The 21,243-nt window shown below is 40.1% G+C and overlaps 2 protein-coding genes across 3 annotated transcripts in view; one reads left to right on the top strand and one right to left on the bottom strand.

The window, feature by feature from the left end:
- Positions 1-7,002, bottom strand: part of REEP5 (receptor accessory protein 5) — a 24,107-nt gene extending 17,105 nt beyond the window's left edge. Inside the window, exons 1-2 of the mRNA XM_014453590.2 lie at positions 6,885-7,002; positions 77-111 (exon numbers count right to left, since the gene is read on the bottom strand). Coding sequence (XP_014309076.1) covers positions 77-111; positions 6,885-7,002 — 153 coding nt within the window. The remainder of the gene's footprint in view (positions 1-76; positions 112-6,884) is intronic.
- DCP2 (decapping mRNA 2) overlaps positions 50-21,243 on the top strand; it is a 74,021-nt gene continuing 52,827 nt past the window's right edge. The window contains exons 1-2 of one of the 2 annotated variants that reach the window (XM_023748242.1): positions 50-307; positions 13,617-13,767. The gene's annotated coding sequence lies outside the window, so the exon portion shown is untranslated. Of the gene's footprint in view, positions 308-6,801; positions 7,068-13,616; positions 13,768-21,243 lie in introns of those variants that run through there. The other variant, XM_023748208.1, reaches the window with a different exon arrangement.

Genomic DNA, 21,243 nt, shown 5'->3' with positions numbered 1-21,243 from the left:
GCTGACCCGGCTGATACACGTAAGCTTTGAGCAGGGGAAGGCTTAGGCCCATCCTGCAGAACTCTGATTGCAAGACCCGCTTTTTTTCTTCGTTGCCATAGTTTTTCTCACCTACGGATAATAGTGTTTTTGAAAAGACCCTAGAAGAAATGTAACACACCCTCCTCTGGGGACACGTTTCCCGAGAAAGTACTGCACTTCTTAAACCTTTTCGTGGCGGACCTGCCTTGGCTTGACGTTTGAAATCGTGGAAAATTTCCCGGACCCCTCAGCGGAGACAATAGACTGCAAGCAAAAGGGCAAGAAGGTAATGGGGCAGGACCTTGTTTTGCTTCCTTAGGAATGTCTTGCTCCAGCGCTCCACCTAAACCTCGGCTCTTGTTATCCGTCACCCCTATTATTTCAGGAGACTCCTTTGGAAAGTGTTCTTTCTGACTCCTAGGATCTGCCCACTGCTGCGAGGTTTCCTCCCTGCTCCCCAGGCATCACAGACTAGAGCGCCGATTCCTTCGCTTACACCCTCCGGCCCTGCACACAAACTGGTCCCCAGCCTTCCCTGTTCTGCACAGCCCGCTGCTCTTTCAAGTGGACTGAGTCACCCTACTGCCTTCCACTTCCGCAAAACATCTTGCCCACGCCTAACTCTTTTGCTAACTCTCCTTCCTCTTTTCTTCCCCAGAGCTGCTTAGCTCAAGTCTCTCAGCACTCCCACCACCGTCCAGCCACATGAGTGAACAAATTAAACCAAATGAAAAAAGTAATGGGATTATTGTGACAGCCTCCCTCCTGAGCTGTCCATTTCTGTCTCTTCACATGGTCAGTTCTCAATGTGGCAGCCAATTGGATCTTTTAAAAATGTGGGTCAAGTTGTGTTATCTTTTTGGTCTCAACCCTCCAGTGGCTTCCCATCTGCCTAAGGAGTGGCCTCAAGGTCATAGGTGATGTGTTTCATTCCATCTCCTACTGCCTGCCTCCCTGCTGTGCCTCTGAGCCCCTCCCCCTGCCCCCCTCCCCCACTTTCACTTTATTTCTAGCTCAGTGCTTCTCAGCCAAGAGTGATTTTGCACTCCGCCGGACATGTGGCAATGTCTGGAGACATCTTTGTATGCCAGACAGATGTTCACAACTGGGGTAATAGATGGTACCCACTACTAGCATCTGGGTAGTGGCCAGGGATGCTAAACAATACACAGGACAGCCCCCCCCCTAAAAGAATTATTCATCAAATGTCATGGTACTGAGGTGGGGAAACCTCATATCTGAAAAGCTCCAGATCACCACTTAACTGTCTCCTCCCATTCTTCAGGTCTCTGTTCAAATGACAGGTCTGTGATCCCAAGTTACAAACACTCTCGGTTGTTTTTCTACTGGCTGACATTTGATATGTTCTACTTTTTAAATTGTTTTTCTTTCCCCACTAGTTTATGAGCTCCATGAAGGTAGGAATTGTTGCCTATTTTGTTTGCTTCGGAATCTCAAACACCTAGAACAATGACCAGCACTTAATAGATATTCATTTGTTAAATGAATGAATATATAATATATATTGTACTACTCAGTATTTTAAGTGTTACATGTACAGTGGGGCCTTGACTTACGTTCTGAGACCGAGCTCGTTAAGGAGCTCGTTAACTCAAATTACTCTATCAACTCAATGCATAAAATCAGCCGAGAGACAGCTGGTATCTCAAAAAACTCGTTAGTCGGGACACTCGTAAGTCAAGGCCCCACTGTACTAATTCATTTGATCCCCACAACTACATGAGGCAGGTACTATCTGTTTTATCCTCATTTAAGGGGGAAAATGAGGAACTGAGGTCTCAGAATTCATAAATGTCAGAGCTAGAATTCAGACCTGGGTCCTTACCCCTATTTATACTGCTGTTATGATTGAATCATGCCCCCCCCCTCAAAAAAGGTATGTTGGAGTCCTAATCCCCAGTACTTCAGAGTGTGACTATTTGGAGATAGGGTCCTTTGATAGGAAATCAAGTTAAAATGAGGGCATTAGGGCGGGCTCTAATTCAGTGTGACTGATGTCCTTATAAAAAGGGGAAATTGGACATAGAGGCAGACACACATAGAGGGAAGATGTTCTGAAGGCACACAGGTAGAAGCTAGACACTTACAAGCCAAGGAGAGAGGCCTGGAACAGATTCTTCCCTCACAGCTCCCAATGAAACCCACACTGCTGACACCTTGATCTTGGACTTCTGGCCTCCCCAAATGTGATACCATACATTTCTGTTATTAAAGCTACCTACTATGGCCCTGGCCGGTTTGGCTCAGTGGATAGAGCGTCGGCCTGCGGACTCAAAGGTCCCAGGTTCGATTCCGATCAAGGGCATGTACCTTAGTTGCGGGCACATCCCCAGTAGGAGGTGTGCAGGAGGCAGCTGGTCGATGTTTCTCTCTCATCGATGTTTCTAACTCTCTATCCCTCTCTCTTCCTCTCTGTAAAAAATCAATAAAATATGTTTAAAAAAAAAAAAGCTACCTACTATGTGGTACTTCGGTACAGCAACCCTAGAAAATAATTAAAATGCCTATCAGAATAACTGAACTTTGAACTTTTTAAAAAATCTTCACACAAGGATATGTTTTTATTGGTTTTAGAGAGAGGAAGGGAGAGAGAGAGAAACATCCATATGGGAGAGAAGCATAAATCGGTTGCCTTCCTACACACCCCTACCAGGGATCAAACCCAAAACCTTTTGGTTTATGGGACGACGCTCCAACCAACTGAGCCACCCAGCCAGGGCAGAATTTTGAACTTTTTAACCAGTTGTGAGTTTAATTTTCTACTAAGTGAGTATAGAAAATACTCACTTATCTGGAAGTCAGGGTCATGATTTTGATTACTTCAAATGATTCACAATTTGATGGTTTTATTTACTTATGTAATTTATGTTTTTGTAGGTGGAAGAAAGTGCTTATAACTTGACAAGGTTTTATTTATTTTTTAAACAAAGGAGCAAAATCCTTTTATTTATTTTTATTTTAACCCTCACCCAATAATATGTTCTTAGAGAGGAAGGGAGAGGGAGAGAGAGAAATATTGCCTTCTGTACATGCCCCAACTGGGCATTGAACCCGCAACCCAGGTATGTGCCCCGATCTGGAATCGAACTTACAGTCTTTTGGTGTATGGGATGACATTCCAACCAACGGAGCCACACTGGCCAGGGCTTTTTTCTTTTTTTCAATTACAGGTTATATTTAATATTATTTCAGGTGTAAAGGAGCAGCACCTTTTAAGTTAGGTATTCAAATCAGCCTAAATTTTTATTTCATACAGTGTCAACATTTGTACTGTATTAACTATGCATGAAGTATTTGGAAATATACTATTCATTTGGATATCTATTTACAAGTATTCTTCTCTTTTCAGTTTTCTCCTGAGATCCTAAATTTTTTTCTTTCCTCCATCATTTCCCCTAACACTGGCAGCATAGTAAGGTACATATATGGAGCACTGTGTTTGGAACCAGCCCGTGTGGCTGAAATCCCAGCTGCACCATTTAGCTCTGTGACTTTAGGCAAGTGACTTAAGGTCTCTGAGCCTCTGTTCCTCTTCTGTAAAACAGGGATAACAGTACCTATTTCACAGGGTTGTCATGATTGAATTACCTATTTTGTAAAAGTTTTTTGAAGAATGCCTGCTAAAAAAATGTGTTTGTTAAATAACAAGAAAAATACACACACACAGTTAAATTCTAACATTACATAATTCTTGCCTTTAGGAACTTGCAGTCAGGTTAGGGAGTGTGGGACTCCTTCTTCATCCAGCCATCAGTACAAAACTTAGACTCATCATAGCTGAGAAAAGATGTGCAGGAGATAAGAACTCTGACTTAGGTGTCAGACTACTCACTCACTCATATTTATGGAGTATATCCCATGTGCCAGACACTGCTAGACCTGGGAACCAGAGGGACCAGGTCTCTGTCGCGGAGGCCATGAGGAAGGCTGCCCTGAAGCAGGTTGACTTTGGCAATTCCTAAGAAGGAAGTCAAACCAACTTGGGATGATGCAAATGCTATTACTGTGGTACCTTTCATGGGCCAGAGGAGAAATTTCTGCCAGAGACCTGTGATCAGCTCTCTTTAGTTCTCCACAAGCTGTTTCTTCAGGTTAAGACAGTTTCTCAACTACTTGAAGTCATTAACACACATTTGTTCTAACTCTCACATATGTTAGATAGAAGATCACTTCATTACCTTTCTCTCCCCACCAGCCTCCCCCCACATTTGGCGGAGACCCTGGTTATCATTGGAGCTTGGCACCGATGAGGAAGCCAACCTTCTCAATCAGGAGGCCCTCAGCCCCTGGGGGCACAGCCCAGTTGACACTTGCCCCTCCCTCTGCTAGAGGAGGCTGATAGCAACACATCATCGAAGTGAAAAAGAGAAAACACAGGTGACCGAAGGAAAATGCAAAGGCTGAATATAATTTCAGAAAGAGTATTAAAAGAAAGAAAATGTGAAAATCACCCTGCGTCATTGAATTACATTTTGTTTTATTTGGCTTATTCTTAACTGAAAATATGGACAAAGCATTTTATTATGTCTCCATTTATCAAACAGGAAGTTAGATTTTAGAAAATTACTGCTCACAATAGAAAATAAAATAACCTGGGTTATCCTTTTGTTTAGCAAAGTATTTTTATTCTGAAATTCAATATCATATGCCATTGCTAATGCACATAAATCTAGAGATTTCCACCAGGTATGAACATGCCCTTCATTTCAACTTTTCATTTCTTTAACAGCATCTGTACAGGAGACAAATAGAGCATACGTCTCTTACAGGTTGTTTCTATATGTTCAAGACCAGTTAGTCCAGATTTGCCCCATAGCCTGCAGGATGACAAGCATTTTTGCTTATTTTCCATGTAAGAAAAAGACCAGAGTGAGACAATTTTGTGCACTTCCCTTTGTGACTAGACATCAGAGGAATTTAAAAAGCAACTTGAATAAAGGAACTGACTGGTTATATTTTGCTGCTGCAACAAATTACCACAAGCTTGGTGCTTAAAATAAGGCAAACTTATCTTACAGTTAAGACACTCTCTGTCAGTTGTTTGCCACAAGTCTCACTGGGCTAAAATCAAGGTGACTGCAGCAGGACTGAAGGCTCAGGTGAATATATATTTTTTTCTTATTGCTGTTCATTTTGGGTTGTTGGCAGAATTGAGGCCCTTGTGTGGAACTGAGGTCTCCATTTCCTTCCTCATCTTCAAAGCCAGCAGCAGCGGGTTGAATCTTTGTCCCACTTCACATTTCTCTTCATTTTTCTTGTGTCTCATCTCTCAGACCCATCTGCCTTCCACTTCCATTTTTAAGGTCTCATGTGATTAGATTGGGCACACCAAGATTACCCAAGAAATGGATTAAACATGTCTGCAAAGTCACTTTTGCTATCTGAGGGAACATATTCATAAGTTCCAGATATTAGGGCAGGGGCATTTTTGGGGGGTCATTATTCTGCCCACCACACCAGTCTTATGTGGGGGATCCATAACCAGCCTCAAGGTCCCTGAGAGAATGAATATGTTGAGAGCGATCAGCTGGAGTAGTCCTTTCACTCACAATGAGGGCCCACCCAGGACATGGCACAGGCCTACGGCACAGCCTAGGAGCAGATGCTCTGGCTCCATTGCTTACTAGCTATGTGATCTTAGGAGAGTTCTTAAACTCTAAAAGCCCCACTTTCCTTTGCCTATCAAATGAAAATAATGTTGGTTGAAAATTCTACAGACTGAATGTGTCTTCTCCAAATTCATATGTTGAAATCTAAACCCTATATAATATTATTTGAAGATGGGTCTTTTGGGAGATAATTAGGTCATAAGAGTAGAGCCCTCGTGAGTGGCATTAGAGCCCTTATAAAAGATGCCCCCAGGGAGCTCTCTTTCTCTTTCCATCATGACAGCAGCCTGTGAGCCAGGGAGCGGCCCTCACCAGACACTGCATCTATCCGTACCTTGATCTTGAACTTCTCAGCCTCCAGAACTGTGAGAAACACATGTTTGTTGTTTAAGCCACCCAGTCTATGATGAGGCAGCCCAAATAGACTAATGCCTCATAGGGTTGTTGGGAAAATGATATACTCCATCTTTGTAGAGTGCCTAGCCTCATGGAGTGCTGATGAAGTTTTAACTCATTTGAAAGACATACGTAAGTGAAGTACACAATCAAAAAAGTTCCTCCTCCTTGTTTGGCTCATTTGATTCTAGAATTTGGTATATATGAAAATAAAAACACTAGAAGAAATAAGAGAACATTTTCATCAGTCATTTGACTATGGGAAAGAAAGGAAAATGAAAATGTATACTGAGCACTTATTTTGTGTTAGGCAATTTGCATAAAGGATCTGAGAGCATATTTTTTAAAAAATCTATTTTATTGATTTTTTACAGAGAGGAAGGAAGAGGGATAGAGAGTTAGAAACATCGATGAGAGAGAAACATCGATCAGCTGCTTCCTGCACACCTCCTACTGGGGATGTGCGCGCAACCAAGGTACATGCCCTTGACCGGAATCGAACCTGGAGCCTTTCAGTCCACAGGCCGATGCTCTATCCACTGAGCCAAACCGGTTAGGGCTGAGAGCATATTTTAATGGGGTGAGGGCACCAGGTGCTTGAGGATTACCAGTACAACTAGTCAGTTCCTTTATTCCAGTTGAGAACACTTGATGTCTTTCCCCAGGCACAAAGTAGTGAAACAAACTTGCGAATTTCCTAATTTTGTCTAGGACCTTTTGCCTAATCTGTGGCCAAATAGATCCTCCAGGCCTGTACAAGTGGGAACCAGGAACTGACCTAGCAATGTGTGTCAGGCCATGTCCAGCCATTCTCTGACAGTCAGCTGGTTGGTTTACGCAGCTCCTTATCGCTTAGCAGTCTCCACGTGCTTTCCCTCTTTCCTTGGTCTCTGTCTTTCAGCCTTTTTCGGATCGGTTTTGGCCCAAGGTCATCCAGCTCCTGGACGTCGATCATGCCATAACCACACTGATGACAAGGACAAGCCTCTTCCTTTGAATACATAAATAACTTGCTTTATTGTGAGTCTGCCAAGCAGTTTGGAGAGAATGACTTGATGATGTAGCCTTTTGCTTATTACCTAAGATGGACTCTAAATCAATTCTGATTAGTATTGGGGGGTTTAGAATAAGGTTTGGGGGGGACAGGCTTGATTTTTTCACACCTTTGTTTCTAACAACTTTATTTCTTGGCCACCATAACAAGACACTGCTAAAAGTGAGAATTTATTAGTCTAAAAAAACATGCTTTTTTTTCTTCTCCAAAAAGCATAATTGTGTGTGTATATCAACTTAAGAAGCTTTTTAAAAAGTATGTATGTTTTTATTGATTTTTTTTTTTCAGAGAGAAAAGAAGGGAGAGGGAGAGAGAGAGAGAAACATCATCGACCACTGCCTCCCGCACATACCCCAATCAGGGAGAGCAGGGATCGAGCCCACAGTCTAGGTATGTGCCCGGACACGGAATCAAACTGGTGACTTTTAGGTGCCAGGGGTAACACTCAACCAACTGAGCCACAGCAGCCAGGCCTCAACTTAAGAAGCTTTACAAAATTAAGTGAAAAAATCACAAGTGTTGATACTTTTGCTCATTCTTATACAAACAGTATGAACTTAGAAACACCAGTCATTATTAACTGTAACTTATAATTTTGTACAATAGAAACTGGATTTATGTTTAACACATACACCTAGTTAATACCACATTTATATTTGGTATATTTATAACTACACACGGTGGCACATAAAATGGATTAAAAGAGGAGTCTTTATTTCTAGATTCTTTGAGAATGTGATTATTTATAACTTGTGTCTTTAACATGTAAGAGAGCCTTAGATTGCTTGATATCCAATGCCATGACTTGGATTAGATGCAAATATCCTAAATAAGCCACAAAAGACTAGAGTGCAGAATTAAGTGAAGAATATGCCTATAATCTTGACAAATTAAAACAGAAAAACAGCACAGGTTTAATTTCAGAGTAATATTTTTGAAATAAATTATTTTTAATAGTTACCTCAAATCATTTTACCCATTGTATTAATTCAAAGGAGAATAAAGGGGAAAAAAATCATCTTGGACTGGTGACAGATTCATTAGCCTTTTGAAAATGAGAATAAAAAACCTTTGATAAATTAAATGACTGGAAACTAGGATAAATAAGGTCCAAACTTTGTAGATGTCACAGTAGATAGTCATGGCAACATTTGATGTCTATAATTGAGAATTCAAAAAAAACTTTAGTATCTTGACCCAATATTTATATATTTTTATCACTGGAAAGAAAACTGTTATTAATTTTTAAAAACTACTCAATTTGACTATCAGATGATACCATATGATATAATTTATTGTCTCTTTACCAGACACCCTTTACTCTGCTAGCAGAAAATTCTTTTCAACTCTATTAGCTTTCTTTCACTTTTTCCCAGATCTAACAGGAGTCATCATTTTGCTGCATTATGCAATAAATTCATAAATACTAACAGTGGAAAAAACTAAACAGTGAGGAAAAATCCACTGTTTATCCCTCATCTCCAGTTTCCCAATACTTCCTCAGGGGATCAATTGTGAAATGATTAGACCCATGAGGAGTGAGAGGGAGAGCTAATCACTGACCCGGTCAAGCATCTGAAGATAATACTGTCTTCTCATTCTATAAGGAAACATTTAAATTTGTATAAATAGACAACTTACTGTTTTACCTTAATGCAAAATATGTTAGCAGTTAGCAATTGTTTGTTATACTAGTCAACTGACATCTGTTAACGTTGAGGTTCCTCCCTGAGTAATTCTGAGGAAAGGGAGCCAGAATAGTAGAGTAGAGGTCACCCCAGAATAGCCCTGAGACGGCAGCTCTGGGCAGAACAACCCACAGGCAAAGCTATGAGGCAAGCAGAGTTTATCTGTTTCATACACACCTATACAAGTGGCTGTGATATGCTAAACATTATGTTTAAAGATGAACAAGATGCACTTCCTGCCCAAAGAAATTTATAAATTTTAGCTTCCTTCTCCTGACTTTTTCCCCTCTTACCTTTAAACACCCCATATATACAGTATCCTGGTACTCCTGGTTCTCTGCTCTTTTTATTCTCTTCCTGTTATGAAAAAAATCTTCCTAATTAGCTACCAGTACATGTTGTCAAGAAAGTGATCATTAAATCATACTAACATATAAAAGACTATAATGGCTTAATTTATAGTATTCTACTACCTTTCTGAGAGGTGTTTGCATTTTAAGAAAAAGGAATCCCTTAATCTAAAGCAGTGAAATTAATGGTAGAACTCTAGGCATTTGTGAAGCAATAGTGGAAACTTTCCCCCAAGTATATGTAATGTCCCAGGGTTTGTTACACATGGATAAGGCTAAGCCTGACTTTGAATTCTGAATGCTTGGTTCCATTTCAGATAATGACCTCTAGCAAATCAAGTCGACTATGTTTGTGTGTGTGTGTCAGTATAATTAAACCAAAATCTTTTAAGTAGTAGGACACATTTCTCCTTTAGTCTGTAATTAAATAAAAGTTTTCTTGGATTTTAAAAGTTTATTCTATTATTCACTTACTAATTCAACAAACATGTTGAATTAATGTCATACTGTTAAGAAAAACTAAAAATTTCTATTGGCATTAATAACACAAAACATTGCCCTAACCGGTTTGGCTCAGTAGATAGAGCGTCGGCCTGCAGACTGAAAGGTCCCAGGTTCGATTCTAGTCAATGGCATGTACCGGGGTTGCAGGCACATCACCAGTAGGAGGTGTGTAGGAGGCAGCTGATCAATGTTTCTCTCTCATCGATGTTTCTAACTCTCTATCCCTCTCCCTTCCTCTCTGTAAAAAATCAATAAAATATATTTTTAAAAATAACACAAAACATGGATATATTTGCAGAAAATTATATAACTCAACTGAGAAACATAACAGACTTGGCTCATATTTAATATTATAGACATGTTAGTTCTCCCCAAATGTATCCATAAATTTAACACAATCCCGACATTTGGGATTTGATAAAATGATTCTAAATTTCACCAATAAGAATAAATATGCAAAAATAAATAGAAACATTCCAAAAAAGAAAGTATGAGGAGAGCTTGCCTTACTAGGTATATAATTATAGCAATTAAAACCAGGAATGGACAATTCAGAGAATTAAAACAATATATGGACAGATACCAATATGTATGTGAGTAATGTGAAAAAAATTGAAGAAAAACTGTAAAAACCAAAACAAAAAAGCAAAATAAACAGAAATCTAAAAGGTAATAAGCAAATCTGAAAAAATATTTCATATCCTAATATATAAAGAGCTAGGGTCTGTCACAACCAAAATGACCGGACCATGACCGGGGCTGTGAGCCCCGGGCTGCTGGGGCATGGCAGAGGGAAGGGTCTGTGGATGACCAGGCCGGCAGGGGGGGCAGTGAGGGATGACCAGGCCAGCAGGAGAGGGCAGTTAGGGGCGATCAGGCCGGCAGGGGAGAGCAGTTGGGGCAATCAGGCCAGCAGGGGAGCAGTTAGGGGTGATCAGGCAGTCAGGCAGAGAAGTTAGGGGCGATCAGGCAGGCAGGCAGGCAGAATGGTTAGGGTCGATCAGGCAGGCAGGCAGGTGAGTGGTTAGGAGCCAGCAGTCCCAGATTGCGAGAGGGATGTCCGACTGCCAGTTTTAGGCCCTATCCCACAGGATTAGACATCCCCCAAGGGGTCCCCAATTGGAGAGGGTACAGGCTGGGCTGAGGGAACTCCCCCATGCACGAATTTTGTGCACCAGGCCTATTATATATATCAGACAGGGTTAATAAGTTTATATAAATTATTTTTATTCTTTCTATTATTTTACTTTTTTCCAATTGTTAGGAACAGAAATAGAATACTGGAAACTAATTCTAATTATAAGAAATATTAGTCATGCTCTGTTAACCATGATGGTTCTGTTCTGATTAGAGAAAGCACATTCTAACCTCGCTGGGAGTTGTACGCCTTGGGACATGGGAGCTAACATTGCAATGCAGCCCATCCTCCTTTCCCTAGAACTGCCTGTCATTATGGAAAGATTTACAACTTCGTGGGCAAAACAATCTAATCCAGGAGACACATGCTCTTTACAACCCCAGCCCCCATTTCCTGTAATCTGGTCCTGGGGCACCCCGAGGCACCCGCCTTCTGTGACCCCTCCTCCCAGCCCACATGACTTGTAACCTGTAATGATTATCCCATGCCCACTTTCCCATACCTCTAATTCCTACTTTCCCACATAATCTTTGTCCTTTTACCCAATATAAGCATCTGGATTATGGTGGCAGTAGAGCAGATTTTTGTGGATGACCTGCTGCTCCCCATACTGCCAGCAGTATTGGAATATATGATTCAACCCTGTCTCTGTTTAATTGGCTAAAATAGTGACAGGCAACCTGGACCCCTTGGTTGTCTGGTACACAATTACAGTTGACATTTCATTTTATATTAGTTTCAGGTGTACAACATGGCGGGAAATTTATATAATTTACAAAGTGATCCCCTGATAAGTCTAATATCCTTTTGGTGCCATACAGAGTTATTAGAATATTATTGTCTACATTCCCTATGGTATACTTGACATCCCTGTGACTATTCTGTAATTCCCAATTACTACTTCTAAATGCCTTTATCTTTTCTCCAGCCCCCTAACCTCCTTCCCATCTGGCAACCATCAGTTTGTTCTCTGTATCTATGATTCTGTTTCTGTTTTGTTTGTTTATTTTGTTTTTTTTTTTAGATTCCACATATAACTGAAATCATATGGTAGTTGTCTTTCTCTGTCTGAGTTCTTTCACTTAACATAATATCCTCTAGGTCCATCCATGCTGTTGCAAATGGTAAGGTTTCATTATTTTTTATGATCAAGTAATATTCCATTGTATATACTTACCACCACTTCTTTATCCATTCCTCTATCAATGGACACTTAAGTTGCCTCCATATGTTAGCTATTGTAAATATCTTTTTGAATTAGTATTTTGGATTTCCTTGGATAAAGACTCAGAAGTGGAATTGCTGAGTCATAAGTTAATTCTATTTTTTAATTTTTTGAGGAACTTCCATACTGTTTTCAATAGTGACCACAACAATTTGCAATCCCACCAGCAGTGTACAGGAGTTCCCATTTCTCCACATCCTCACCAACACTTATTGTATGTTGATTTATTGGTGATAGCCATTCTGATGGGTGTGAGGTGATATCTGGTGGTTTTAATTTGCATTTCTCTGATGATTAGTGATCTTGAGCATCTTTTCATATTCTATAGCATCTGTCCTCTTTGGAGAAATGTATATTCAGGTCCTCTACACATTTTTTAAATTGGATTGGGGTTTTTTTTTGGGTGTTAAGTTGTATGAGTTCTTTATAAATTTTGGATATTAACCCCTTATCAGATGTATCATTGGTAAATATGTTCTTCCATTCAGTAGATTGTCTTTTTGTTTTGTTGATGGTTTCCTTTATGATGCAAAAATTTTCAGTTTACTGTAGTCACATTTGTTTTGTTTTGTTTTTCTTTTGTTTCCCTTGCCTGAGGAGCTATATCAGAAAAAATAAACCTAAGAAAATGTCAGAAAGTTTACTGCCTATGTTTTCTCCTAGGAGTTTTATGGTTTTGGGTGTTCTTTTTGAGTATTTAATTTTGAGTTTATTCTTGTATATGGTGCAAGAAAGTGGTCTAGTTTCATTTTTTGCATGTATCTGTCCAGTTTTCCCAGCACCATTTATTGAATAGACTGTCTTTACACTTGTATAGCTTTTCCCTCTTTGTCATAGATTAATTGATCATATAGGCTTGGGTTTATTCCGGGGCTCTCTTATCTGTTTTATGCCAGTACCATGATAGTTTTGTTTGTTTGTTTGTTAATCCTCACTGGGGGATATTGATTTTCAGATAGAGTGAGAGTGAGGGAGGAGGAGGGGGAGGAGGAGGAGGAGGAGGAGGAGAGAGAGAGATCAATGTGACATCCATTGCTTGTCTCCTACATGAGCCCTGACAGGCTGGGATGGAATCTGCAACCCAGGTACATTCCCCTGACTGGATCTAACCCTTGACCCTTCAGTCCGAGGGCTAATGCTCTATCCACTGAGCAAAACCGGCTAGGGCACTTTTTTATATTATGTTTATAACCAGGATAAAATCTGGTTATAAAAAGAAAAATTATATCACTAAAAAACATGTGAGACAGCATTTGGCGTAGATCTTACTGTTAAATGGTGGATTATTGCTCCTATGATCTCTGTCCTTTAGCAGTCTGCAAATTAAAGTTAATATACTATATCTTTGTAACTCAAATTATGAGCTATAATATCAATATAATTATTATATAATCTATAACTATATAATCTATAACTATATATTTAAAGTGAATTGTGACTACATTTAGGATTCCTGTTTTCAGATGAGATGAAGCTTAACTTTTTATGGTTTTATTGACTTAGATAATTATTTCTAATAAATGTAGCGACATCAGGACAAACTGAAGCCACTGCAAGAGGAAGAGATTAAAAACCACAATCATTTGTTGCCTTTTTTGTTATTACTGTAGGTGGTGAGATTGATTTTCTTTTTGCATGCAGAGAAGCGAGCTATAAATGAACCTTCCAAGGTGAACAGAGGGAGAATGTCTTTCCACGCCACCTTCTGCATTCTCTGGCTTCTACTTAGTTACGCTGCCTGGCTACAAGGAGAAGGTCCCGGTATGTCCAATCAGTTTTGGCTGAATTGGGGCATTTGCTTGCATACCCTCACAGCCCTTCCATGCTCTTTCTCCTCTGGGAATGTATACTTGTCCACTCTTACCCTCATTTTCCTTATAAAATCTGCTCTCAGAAATTTTGTCCTAAAGTGTCGCTTTGGTCCAAGGTGCAAACAGGGAACAAACCTTAAGGCAAAGTGAGGACTGGAATGACCAAGTCTGGGAGGTCTGTGGAACTTGACCTAATATCAGCTGAAGGGGAAAGCTCCCCTATCTCTACAGTCGTGAACATGTAGCAGTAGTAAAAAAATTTTACTGTATAAATTGTGACCCTGTGGGTGTGGGTGTTCTTTTATGCCTTTGTGGGTGTCTCCTCTATGTATCAGCCTTTGGCCTTGCTTTATGTGCCTCTATTTATTTCTCTCTCTTCATTTTCTTCCTTTTTTCCTTATTTTTTCTCTTTATTGACCATAATATTAAAAAAAGTGTTACTTTATCAAATAATTACATTTTCTATATATTTTATGTTAAGAGTGAAACTCAGTTGTCACTTAACTAGAGGTTTGGGATCACCATACTTTACATTTCTTTATAGCACTTACCGCTAACTGTCATTGTCTTATGCATTTATTGGCTTATCTCTCCCAATAGAGTGCAAACTCCCTGAGAACTGGGCACTTGGTCTTGTTCTCTGCTGTAGCCCTATTGGGTCCACTCTGTTGCCACACCAGAATTTCTCCATTTACCCTGTCCCAATCCCAATCCTTTCCCTTTCACCTAAAAGTAACCACATCTTGACGTTTATTGTCATTTCCTTGCTTTCTCTAAAGTTATATCACCGAGGTTGCATCTCTAAACCCTATAGTTTAATTTACTTTAAAAAATATAGACATCTTTTAAGTCTCTTCCAATTTTTACTTATGTGAAGTTTATACAAGTCTAAGAAAATAGTCTGTAGTTACTAGAATGGCACATGAAGGTGTCTGCTGCCAGTTTTCAGAATAGCTGCAGTTTTATCATCAAGGCAATAATCTATATTCCCTGGGAAACCTGGCAAATGGGAACCACATGTTGGTTTTCCCGAGGTGTCCTTCGCTTCATTTGTGGTTTATAAATAGTACACTCATGTGAAGTCAGGTTTGCATGGCTTAGGTCGAATTAATCAGTCCACAGTTGCACCTTTATTGAGTGTTATATCTGCAAGGCTCTGTAGAAAATTTAAAATAAATATGAAATATTTCCCCATACTCAGCCTTAAATCTAATTCTAGAGACAAGACAAACAGAGAATAATACAAAACCAAATGTGGACTAACTTGTATGCCATGTGTTATAAATGTAGAAAAGCTGGAGATCAGGATGAGCTCTGATAGCAGTTGATAAAGCTGCTGTGAAGTGAAGTCTGAGCTGGGCTATCCTCTGGTGCAGAGCTGGCATTTCTAAGCAAGACTTTTCTTAGTTTGTGCTCCTGTTCCAGATGTGAGGAAGCTTCGTTCCCATCAACCATTGGTGCTGGATTGAAAAGCAGCTCAACTCATAAACATTGGTGTAGTGTGGAACGCTGGGGTTCTATGAGTGCTCAGCTCTTTCCCTGCCCCAGCTCTCTACTAGGTTGAAAACTGAAATGAGAGTAAGGATCAGGCTATCCCTCTTTCTGTGCCCCTCAAAGTTTAATGTAACTTATGGCAAGTAGCAAAATGCCATTCAAACATGCAAAAGTAAAAATAAGAGCTTATTGAACACATACTGAGGTTTAGTAGATATGAATAGCCAGGATTCAAAGGGCCCGTGCATTAGAAAGTCAAGCTTGAAGTCTGTTCTCGAAATCTCTCCCATCCCTTTCTTCCCTTTGTGTCCTGTATTGTGTGGCTTCCTCTCTTCATGCCTCTTGAACTTATCTCAAAACAGCAGCCCTTATCAAAACTTTACATGCACATTCCTTTTGTTTGTGAAAATCCATTTCTTGGAATTTACACTCCAGATATACTCACACAAGTTTGCAAAAATAAATGTAGAAAGATCTTTGAAAAAACCCCAGAAGCTATCTAAATGTCCACCAATAAGGGATTACTTAAATAAATTATACTATATTTGTGCAATGATATATGTGGTAGATATTACTGTGTTCACCAGTGTTTCTTGATCCCTTCTCCTTCTGAGTGCAGGGAGGAATACCCTTCTCTGCCCCTTTAAGTTGGGCATGCTGGTGTGATCCCCTTTGATCCCTGAAATTTGAGAAGCTTTTTCAGAGCCCATGTGAGACCTCCATGCTCTCTTCTGGTGCAGCAATTGTAGAAACACACACTGGAGGGAGAGTCATGAGACAGAAGCAGCCAAGGCACTGAGCCTTCATAGTGAGGACAGCAGACTTCACATACACAATAAACAAACATTTGTTGTGTAGACCCACTGAGATTCTGGTCTCGTTTGTTATCATTAGCATAACCTAGATCATCCTGACTGATACAGTATATTGTGCAGCCAATAAAGCGAATGACATAGATATATATGTAATTGAATGGAAAATGTCCAAGATGTTAAGTGAAAAAGACAAGGGACATAACTTTATATAGAATTATTTGATTTGTGATTTTATAAAAGTGTTATCTTCAGAAAGACTGAGGAACTCTTCTACATTAAAAGAGTATAGGCTTAGAAATATTTTTAAACTGTAAAATATAGTTATCTCTGGGTAGGGGGATGAGTAGATGAAACTGGAATTCTGGGGTAGGAAAAAGACTTTTACTTACCTTTGGGTACCCTTTTATTCCATTTGAATTCTCCAGGGATAGTCAATGTTGTTTTCAGACACAAAGCTTTGAGGTAATGTGTCTGGCAGCAGTAGATAAAATTAACAAAGATGAATATTAAAAACCTAGCAACAGCTTTTTACCAAGATGCAATAATTGGCTAATAACTGCTATGGCGGGTGGCAGTAGACGTGAGTGCAGGAGAGAGCATGCTGTACATTACATTTGGAACAGTCCATTGGGAAAACAATCTGGCAGTTAGTTTTAAAAGAAAAAATATGCATATCTTTGCCCCAGTAATCTCACCCCCAGGAGTCCTTAGAAATAAAGACACTAGTACATAAGAACAGGCATAAAAGACTTATTGCAGCATTTTCTGTAGTGACAAAAAATTGGAAGCAAAGTGTATGCCCATCAATAGGGAAATAATTGACTAAATGGTGGTATATTCACATCATAGACTACTAAGCAACATGGACTACTACATGTTTTTAAAAATGAGTGAGCTCTCTATCAATTGACTTGGAGAGATTTCCATAATGTATTTTTACAAAAAGAGGAAATGCAGAGAGTTTTATAACGATCCTTTTATTTTGTAAAACAGGGAAGAGTTAATACCCATATATATATGTTTACCTAATTAAGAGAGCAGGGAGAAGGTGTGCAAGGACACACAGAAGTTGTTAATTTGCTCAAAGTAAAGGAAAGGGGGTTACTAGGGAGAAGGAAAGAGAGAGGAGGTCAGCAAGATAGAGACAGAAGTAGGGAAATGGAAGTAAACAATGATAAGCCTAGCACCAGAGCAGAGTGGGCTGATGTTTTGCAAGTAAAACTTTACATTTCTGAAAACTCACATATGTTTTTGTATAGCTTTTATGGAGCTCTGTTGGCATGGGTGTTTTACCTAAATTAGGGATGCATGCTGTATGTGCCAAGTTTAGCAATGCAGATTCTCTTCTGTAGAAAATTAAATAAACAGATTTTAATGTAGGGACTGAAACAAGGCCAAAACAGCAGTTCTTTTGAAACCTGGCAGTCTGCCTGTTGGTCATTATTTGCCATCCTTTCCCAAATAAATACTTCTAAAGAAATGGGACTCAAAAGCCAGAGGTAGATAATTTTTTTAAAAAATTGATTTTAGAGAGAGAGGAAGAGAGAGAAACATTGATGTGAGAGAGAAACATCGATTGGTTGCCTCCTGCACATGTCCCAGGGATTGAACCTGCAAGCTGGGTATGTGCCCTGACCAGGAATTCCTGACCAGGAATTCAGTGCATGGGATGCTCCAATCAACTGAGCCACACCAGGTTGAGGTAGATAAACTTTAAGACTTATATAATTTTGGAAACTGCAAATTTATGGTTCACTTACCTCACTGTTATGAAAATAATGCTATCTATGACCAAATGTAAAGAAATTAATAATCCATTTTTGTATATTAATAATAATATGGCTTGGGCTTTTTAAACATAAAAAATGCATACATTATATATTCCCAGAGTAAGTCCTTCATTGATTTGCATGAATTTTTTATATTGAAAGTTAGGAAAATTCCCTTTTAGAAGTCTTTTAGTAATAAAAACAATGAAATTCATTTAAGTAAAATCTAGGGCATTTAATTTTTGCTTCAAAAAAAGAAATCTCTTAATAAGACTGTCTATATGTGCGATGAAATTTAATGTAGTAATGCTCTTCATGGACATTTGCAGTCTTTGAGGGGAAAAAGCTTTAGGGCAAAGGAATAATATTCTTAAATGATATTTCCAACATTAATGAAAATCTGGGTTTAGTCCGTAGTGGGAGCAGGCAAAAAACTAGAACCAAGAGAAGTGGGCCCTGTCCTTTACCCAGCACCACTTCTCAGAGCAACAAGTCCAGATGTGGATTAGAACAATTACCAAAATCTCTTCAAATGTAACCTGATCTTTTATTACTGTGTCTGTGACTCAGACAGTGTAGCCCCTCACCCAACAACCCCCTTCCAATTCCACACCCCTCCCCCAAGTTCTGGTTCTGCTTAGAACCATCCAGACCTGGGGGTTCGGACTTGGCCTCCTGGGTGCTGTTTGACTTGCCACTCACTCTCTCAAATGACTTTGATCTGGAACACTCCCTTCTCCTTTGCAGGGCCTCACATCAGCCCTAACAATGCTGACAGAAAGCTCCAAGGCATGTAAAACTGTAACCTTCAGGTTGCTTGCACAGTTGAATTGAAATGAAGCCTAAGTGAAGTGACTTTTGAAGGTTAAAGGTCCTCCTCGGAGACACTGCCAAGAAGATGGTCAGGCTGGCTGCTCAGTGTGTCTCCAGTCTATGGGAATTGGAGAGGCAGTGCCAAATGCTACATCTCAGTTCTCTTCCAGGCTTTCCTCTATGTCTTGTTGACTCATTGTTTTTCTAGAGACGTGACTAATGTTAGCCAACTGTCTGATTCAGCTCTTCCCACTTGGACTTATGAGACAGTTTTCTGCAGATATCACATTTCATTCATGATATATTGATTTTGTTAGTGTAATTGGAGTGCTCTCAAGTTCTTCAGGTGTCAGAGGTCGTTCTTGTTTAGGGCCAAAGTAGTGGGGCCTACGCTCCCATCTCCACCCCCAGGTCACCCTCTTGCTTTGGACTGCTGCTCCACTCCTGCCAACCATCTGTTACTCTCTTACAATTTGTTTCATGTCACTCTTCTTTCCCAATAACCATGCACTCAAGATGTAGGTATAGACCGCTTCCTTGATTTACCAAAGTACAAGACCAGACTTAGTGTATTAGTCAGGATTCAGGATTGCAAAAGGCAGACAAGATGGTGTCAAAGAGTAACACCACCATCAGTAAAAGAGAAAGTCCTGGCTGAGATAATGAAAAATCCAGGGGCTATGCATGGTTCAATGTTCCATGGGATTCCAGGGCTCAAACAGTATGCTCAGAACTGTTGGTTTTTATTTTCATCTCTTACCCCCTTTCCTCTCTTTTGGCTCCCTTCTCAGGCAGGCTGTTGGAGTGAGAAGGCACAGGATCTCCCGGCTTTGTTCTTAGCACTACCACGCTGAGAAGAAAAAGGCAATTCTGTCCCAATAAGTCCAGCAAATACCCTAGCATTGGCTCTTTTGAGCCTGGCTTGGGTTCCTAGCTTATCCCTTAAATAATCGTTGTGACAAATGCTCTAAGAGTTGGGGGCTAGGGTGAAGGGGTTGGAGGTAAGGAATTAAACCCACCCAAATGCATGAATGAGAGTGAGGAAGGAGTACTCCTGAAGGAAAATAGCTTCATGTTACCAGAGGGTAAATGGATGCTGAGAAGAAGGAGAGGAAAGAGAGGAAGAGGGAGAGGGAGCATACCTTGGTTGCAGGCTCCTCCCCAGCCCTGGCCCTGGCCCTGGTTGGGGCATGTGCAGGACTCAACCAATCAATGTTTCTTTCACATCAGTGTTTCTCTGTCTTTCCCTCTCTCTTCCACTCTCTCTAAAAAAATCAATGGAATGATATCCTTGGGTGAGGGTTAACAAAAAAAAAAGAAGGAATGAACTACTAATGCAACAACATGGAATACTCTATAAAAGCATTATGCTAGCTCTGGCCGGTATGACTCAGTGGTTAGAGCATGGGCCCAAGCACCAAAGGGTCATGGGTTCAATTCCCAGTCACCGGCACTAATCTGGGTTGCAGTTTTGATCCCCAGCCCCAGCTGGGGCACATGTGGGAGGCAACCAATTGATGTGTCTCTCTTGCATTGATGTTTCTCTCTCTCTCTTTCTCTCCTTCCCTCCCCATCCTTCTCCTTCCCTCCTTCCCTTCCACTCTTTCTCTAAAAAAAAAAAAAAAATACAGTGGAAAAATATCCTTGGGTGAGGATTAACAAAAAAACAAACAAGCCCTGACTGGTTTGGCTCAGCGGATAGAGCATTGGCCTGCGGACTCAAGGGTCCCAGGTTCAATTCCAGTCAAGGGCATGTACCTTGGTTGCGGGCACATCCCCAGTGGGGAGTGTGCAGGAGGCAGCTGATCGATGTTTCTCTCTCATCGATGTTTCTAACTCTCTATCTCTCTCCCTTCCTCTCTGTAAGAAATCAATAAAATATATTAAAAAAAAAAAGTTTACAAGGTCAGTTAAAGAGAGAAAAACAAACCAGTGTCCAGCATGCTTACTCAACAAAATGTATTCAAAGATTCAACATAGTAATTAGTATTTGTTAGTAATTTAGTTTCTGAAATTGTAGTCCAAAAAAAAATCTCTTCATCCATGACAGGGAATTAATAAGAGTTTTCTTAAGAACTGTTATACAGATTATATTTCTGATTTTAAAAAATTAAGAAGTTCTTTTCCAAAACAAAAAATCCTGAAACAAGTTTCATTTTCCTGATTTGCCCCTCATAGAAACAAAGGTTGTTTACAATTAGATTAGAGCTTTTTTATTTCAGTCTGAGAGCTTCATTTGCTCCCTTTCAATTGCCTCCTCCCATTCTGGGCAAAACCCATCAGAGCATGGGAGTTAGACAAGACAGAAGAGCAGAAAGGGGAAGGCAAAAGCCCTAGCTTGTTTGGCTCAGTGGATAGAATATTGGCCTGCAGACCAAAGCGTCCTGGGTTCGATTCCAGTCAAGGGCACATACCTCCATTGCCTGGTTGGGCTCCTGCAGGAGACAACCAATCAATGTGTTTCCCTCACATCAGCATTTCTCTCTGTCTTTCCCTCTCTCCTCCACACTCTCTAAAAATCAATGGGGAAAAAAA

The sequence above is a fragment of the Myotis lucifugus genome, unplaced genomic scaffold, assembly GCF_000147115.1.
Source record: "Myotis lucifugus unplaced genomic scaffold, Myoluc2.0 scaffold_0, whole genome shotgun sequence".
NCBI lineage: Eukaryota > Metazoa > Chordata > Mammalia > Chiroptera > Vespertilionidae > Myotis > Myotis lucifugus.
The sequence above is the reverse complement of the archived record's forward strand: the minus strand, read 5'-3'. Positions and strand labels throughout refer to the sequence as shown.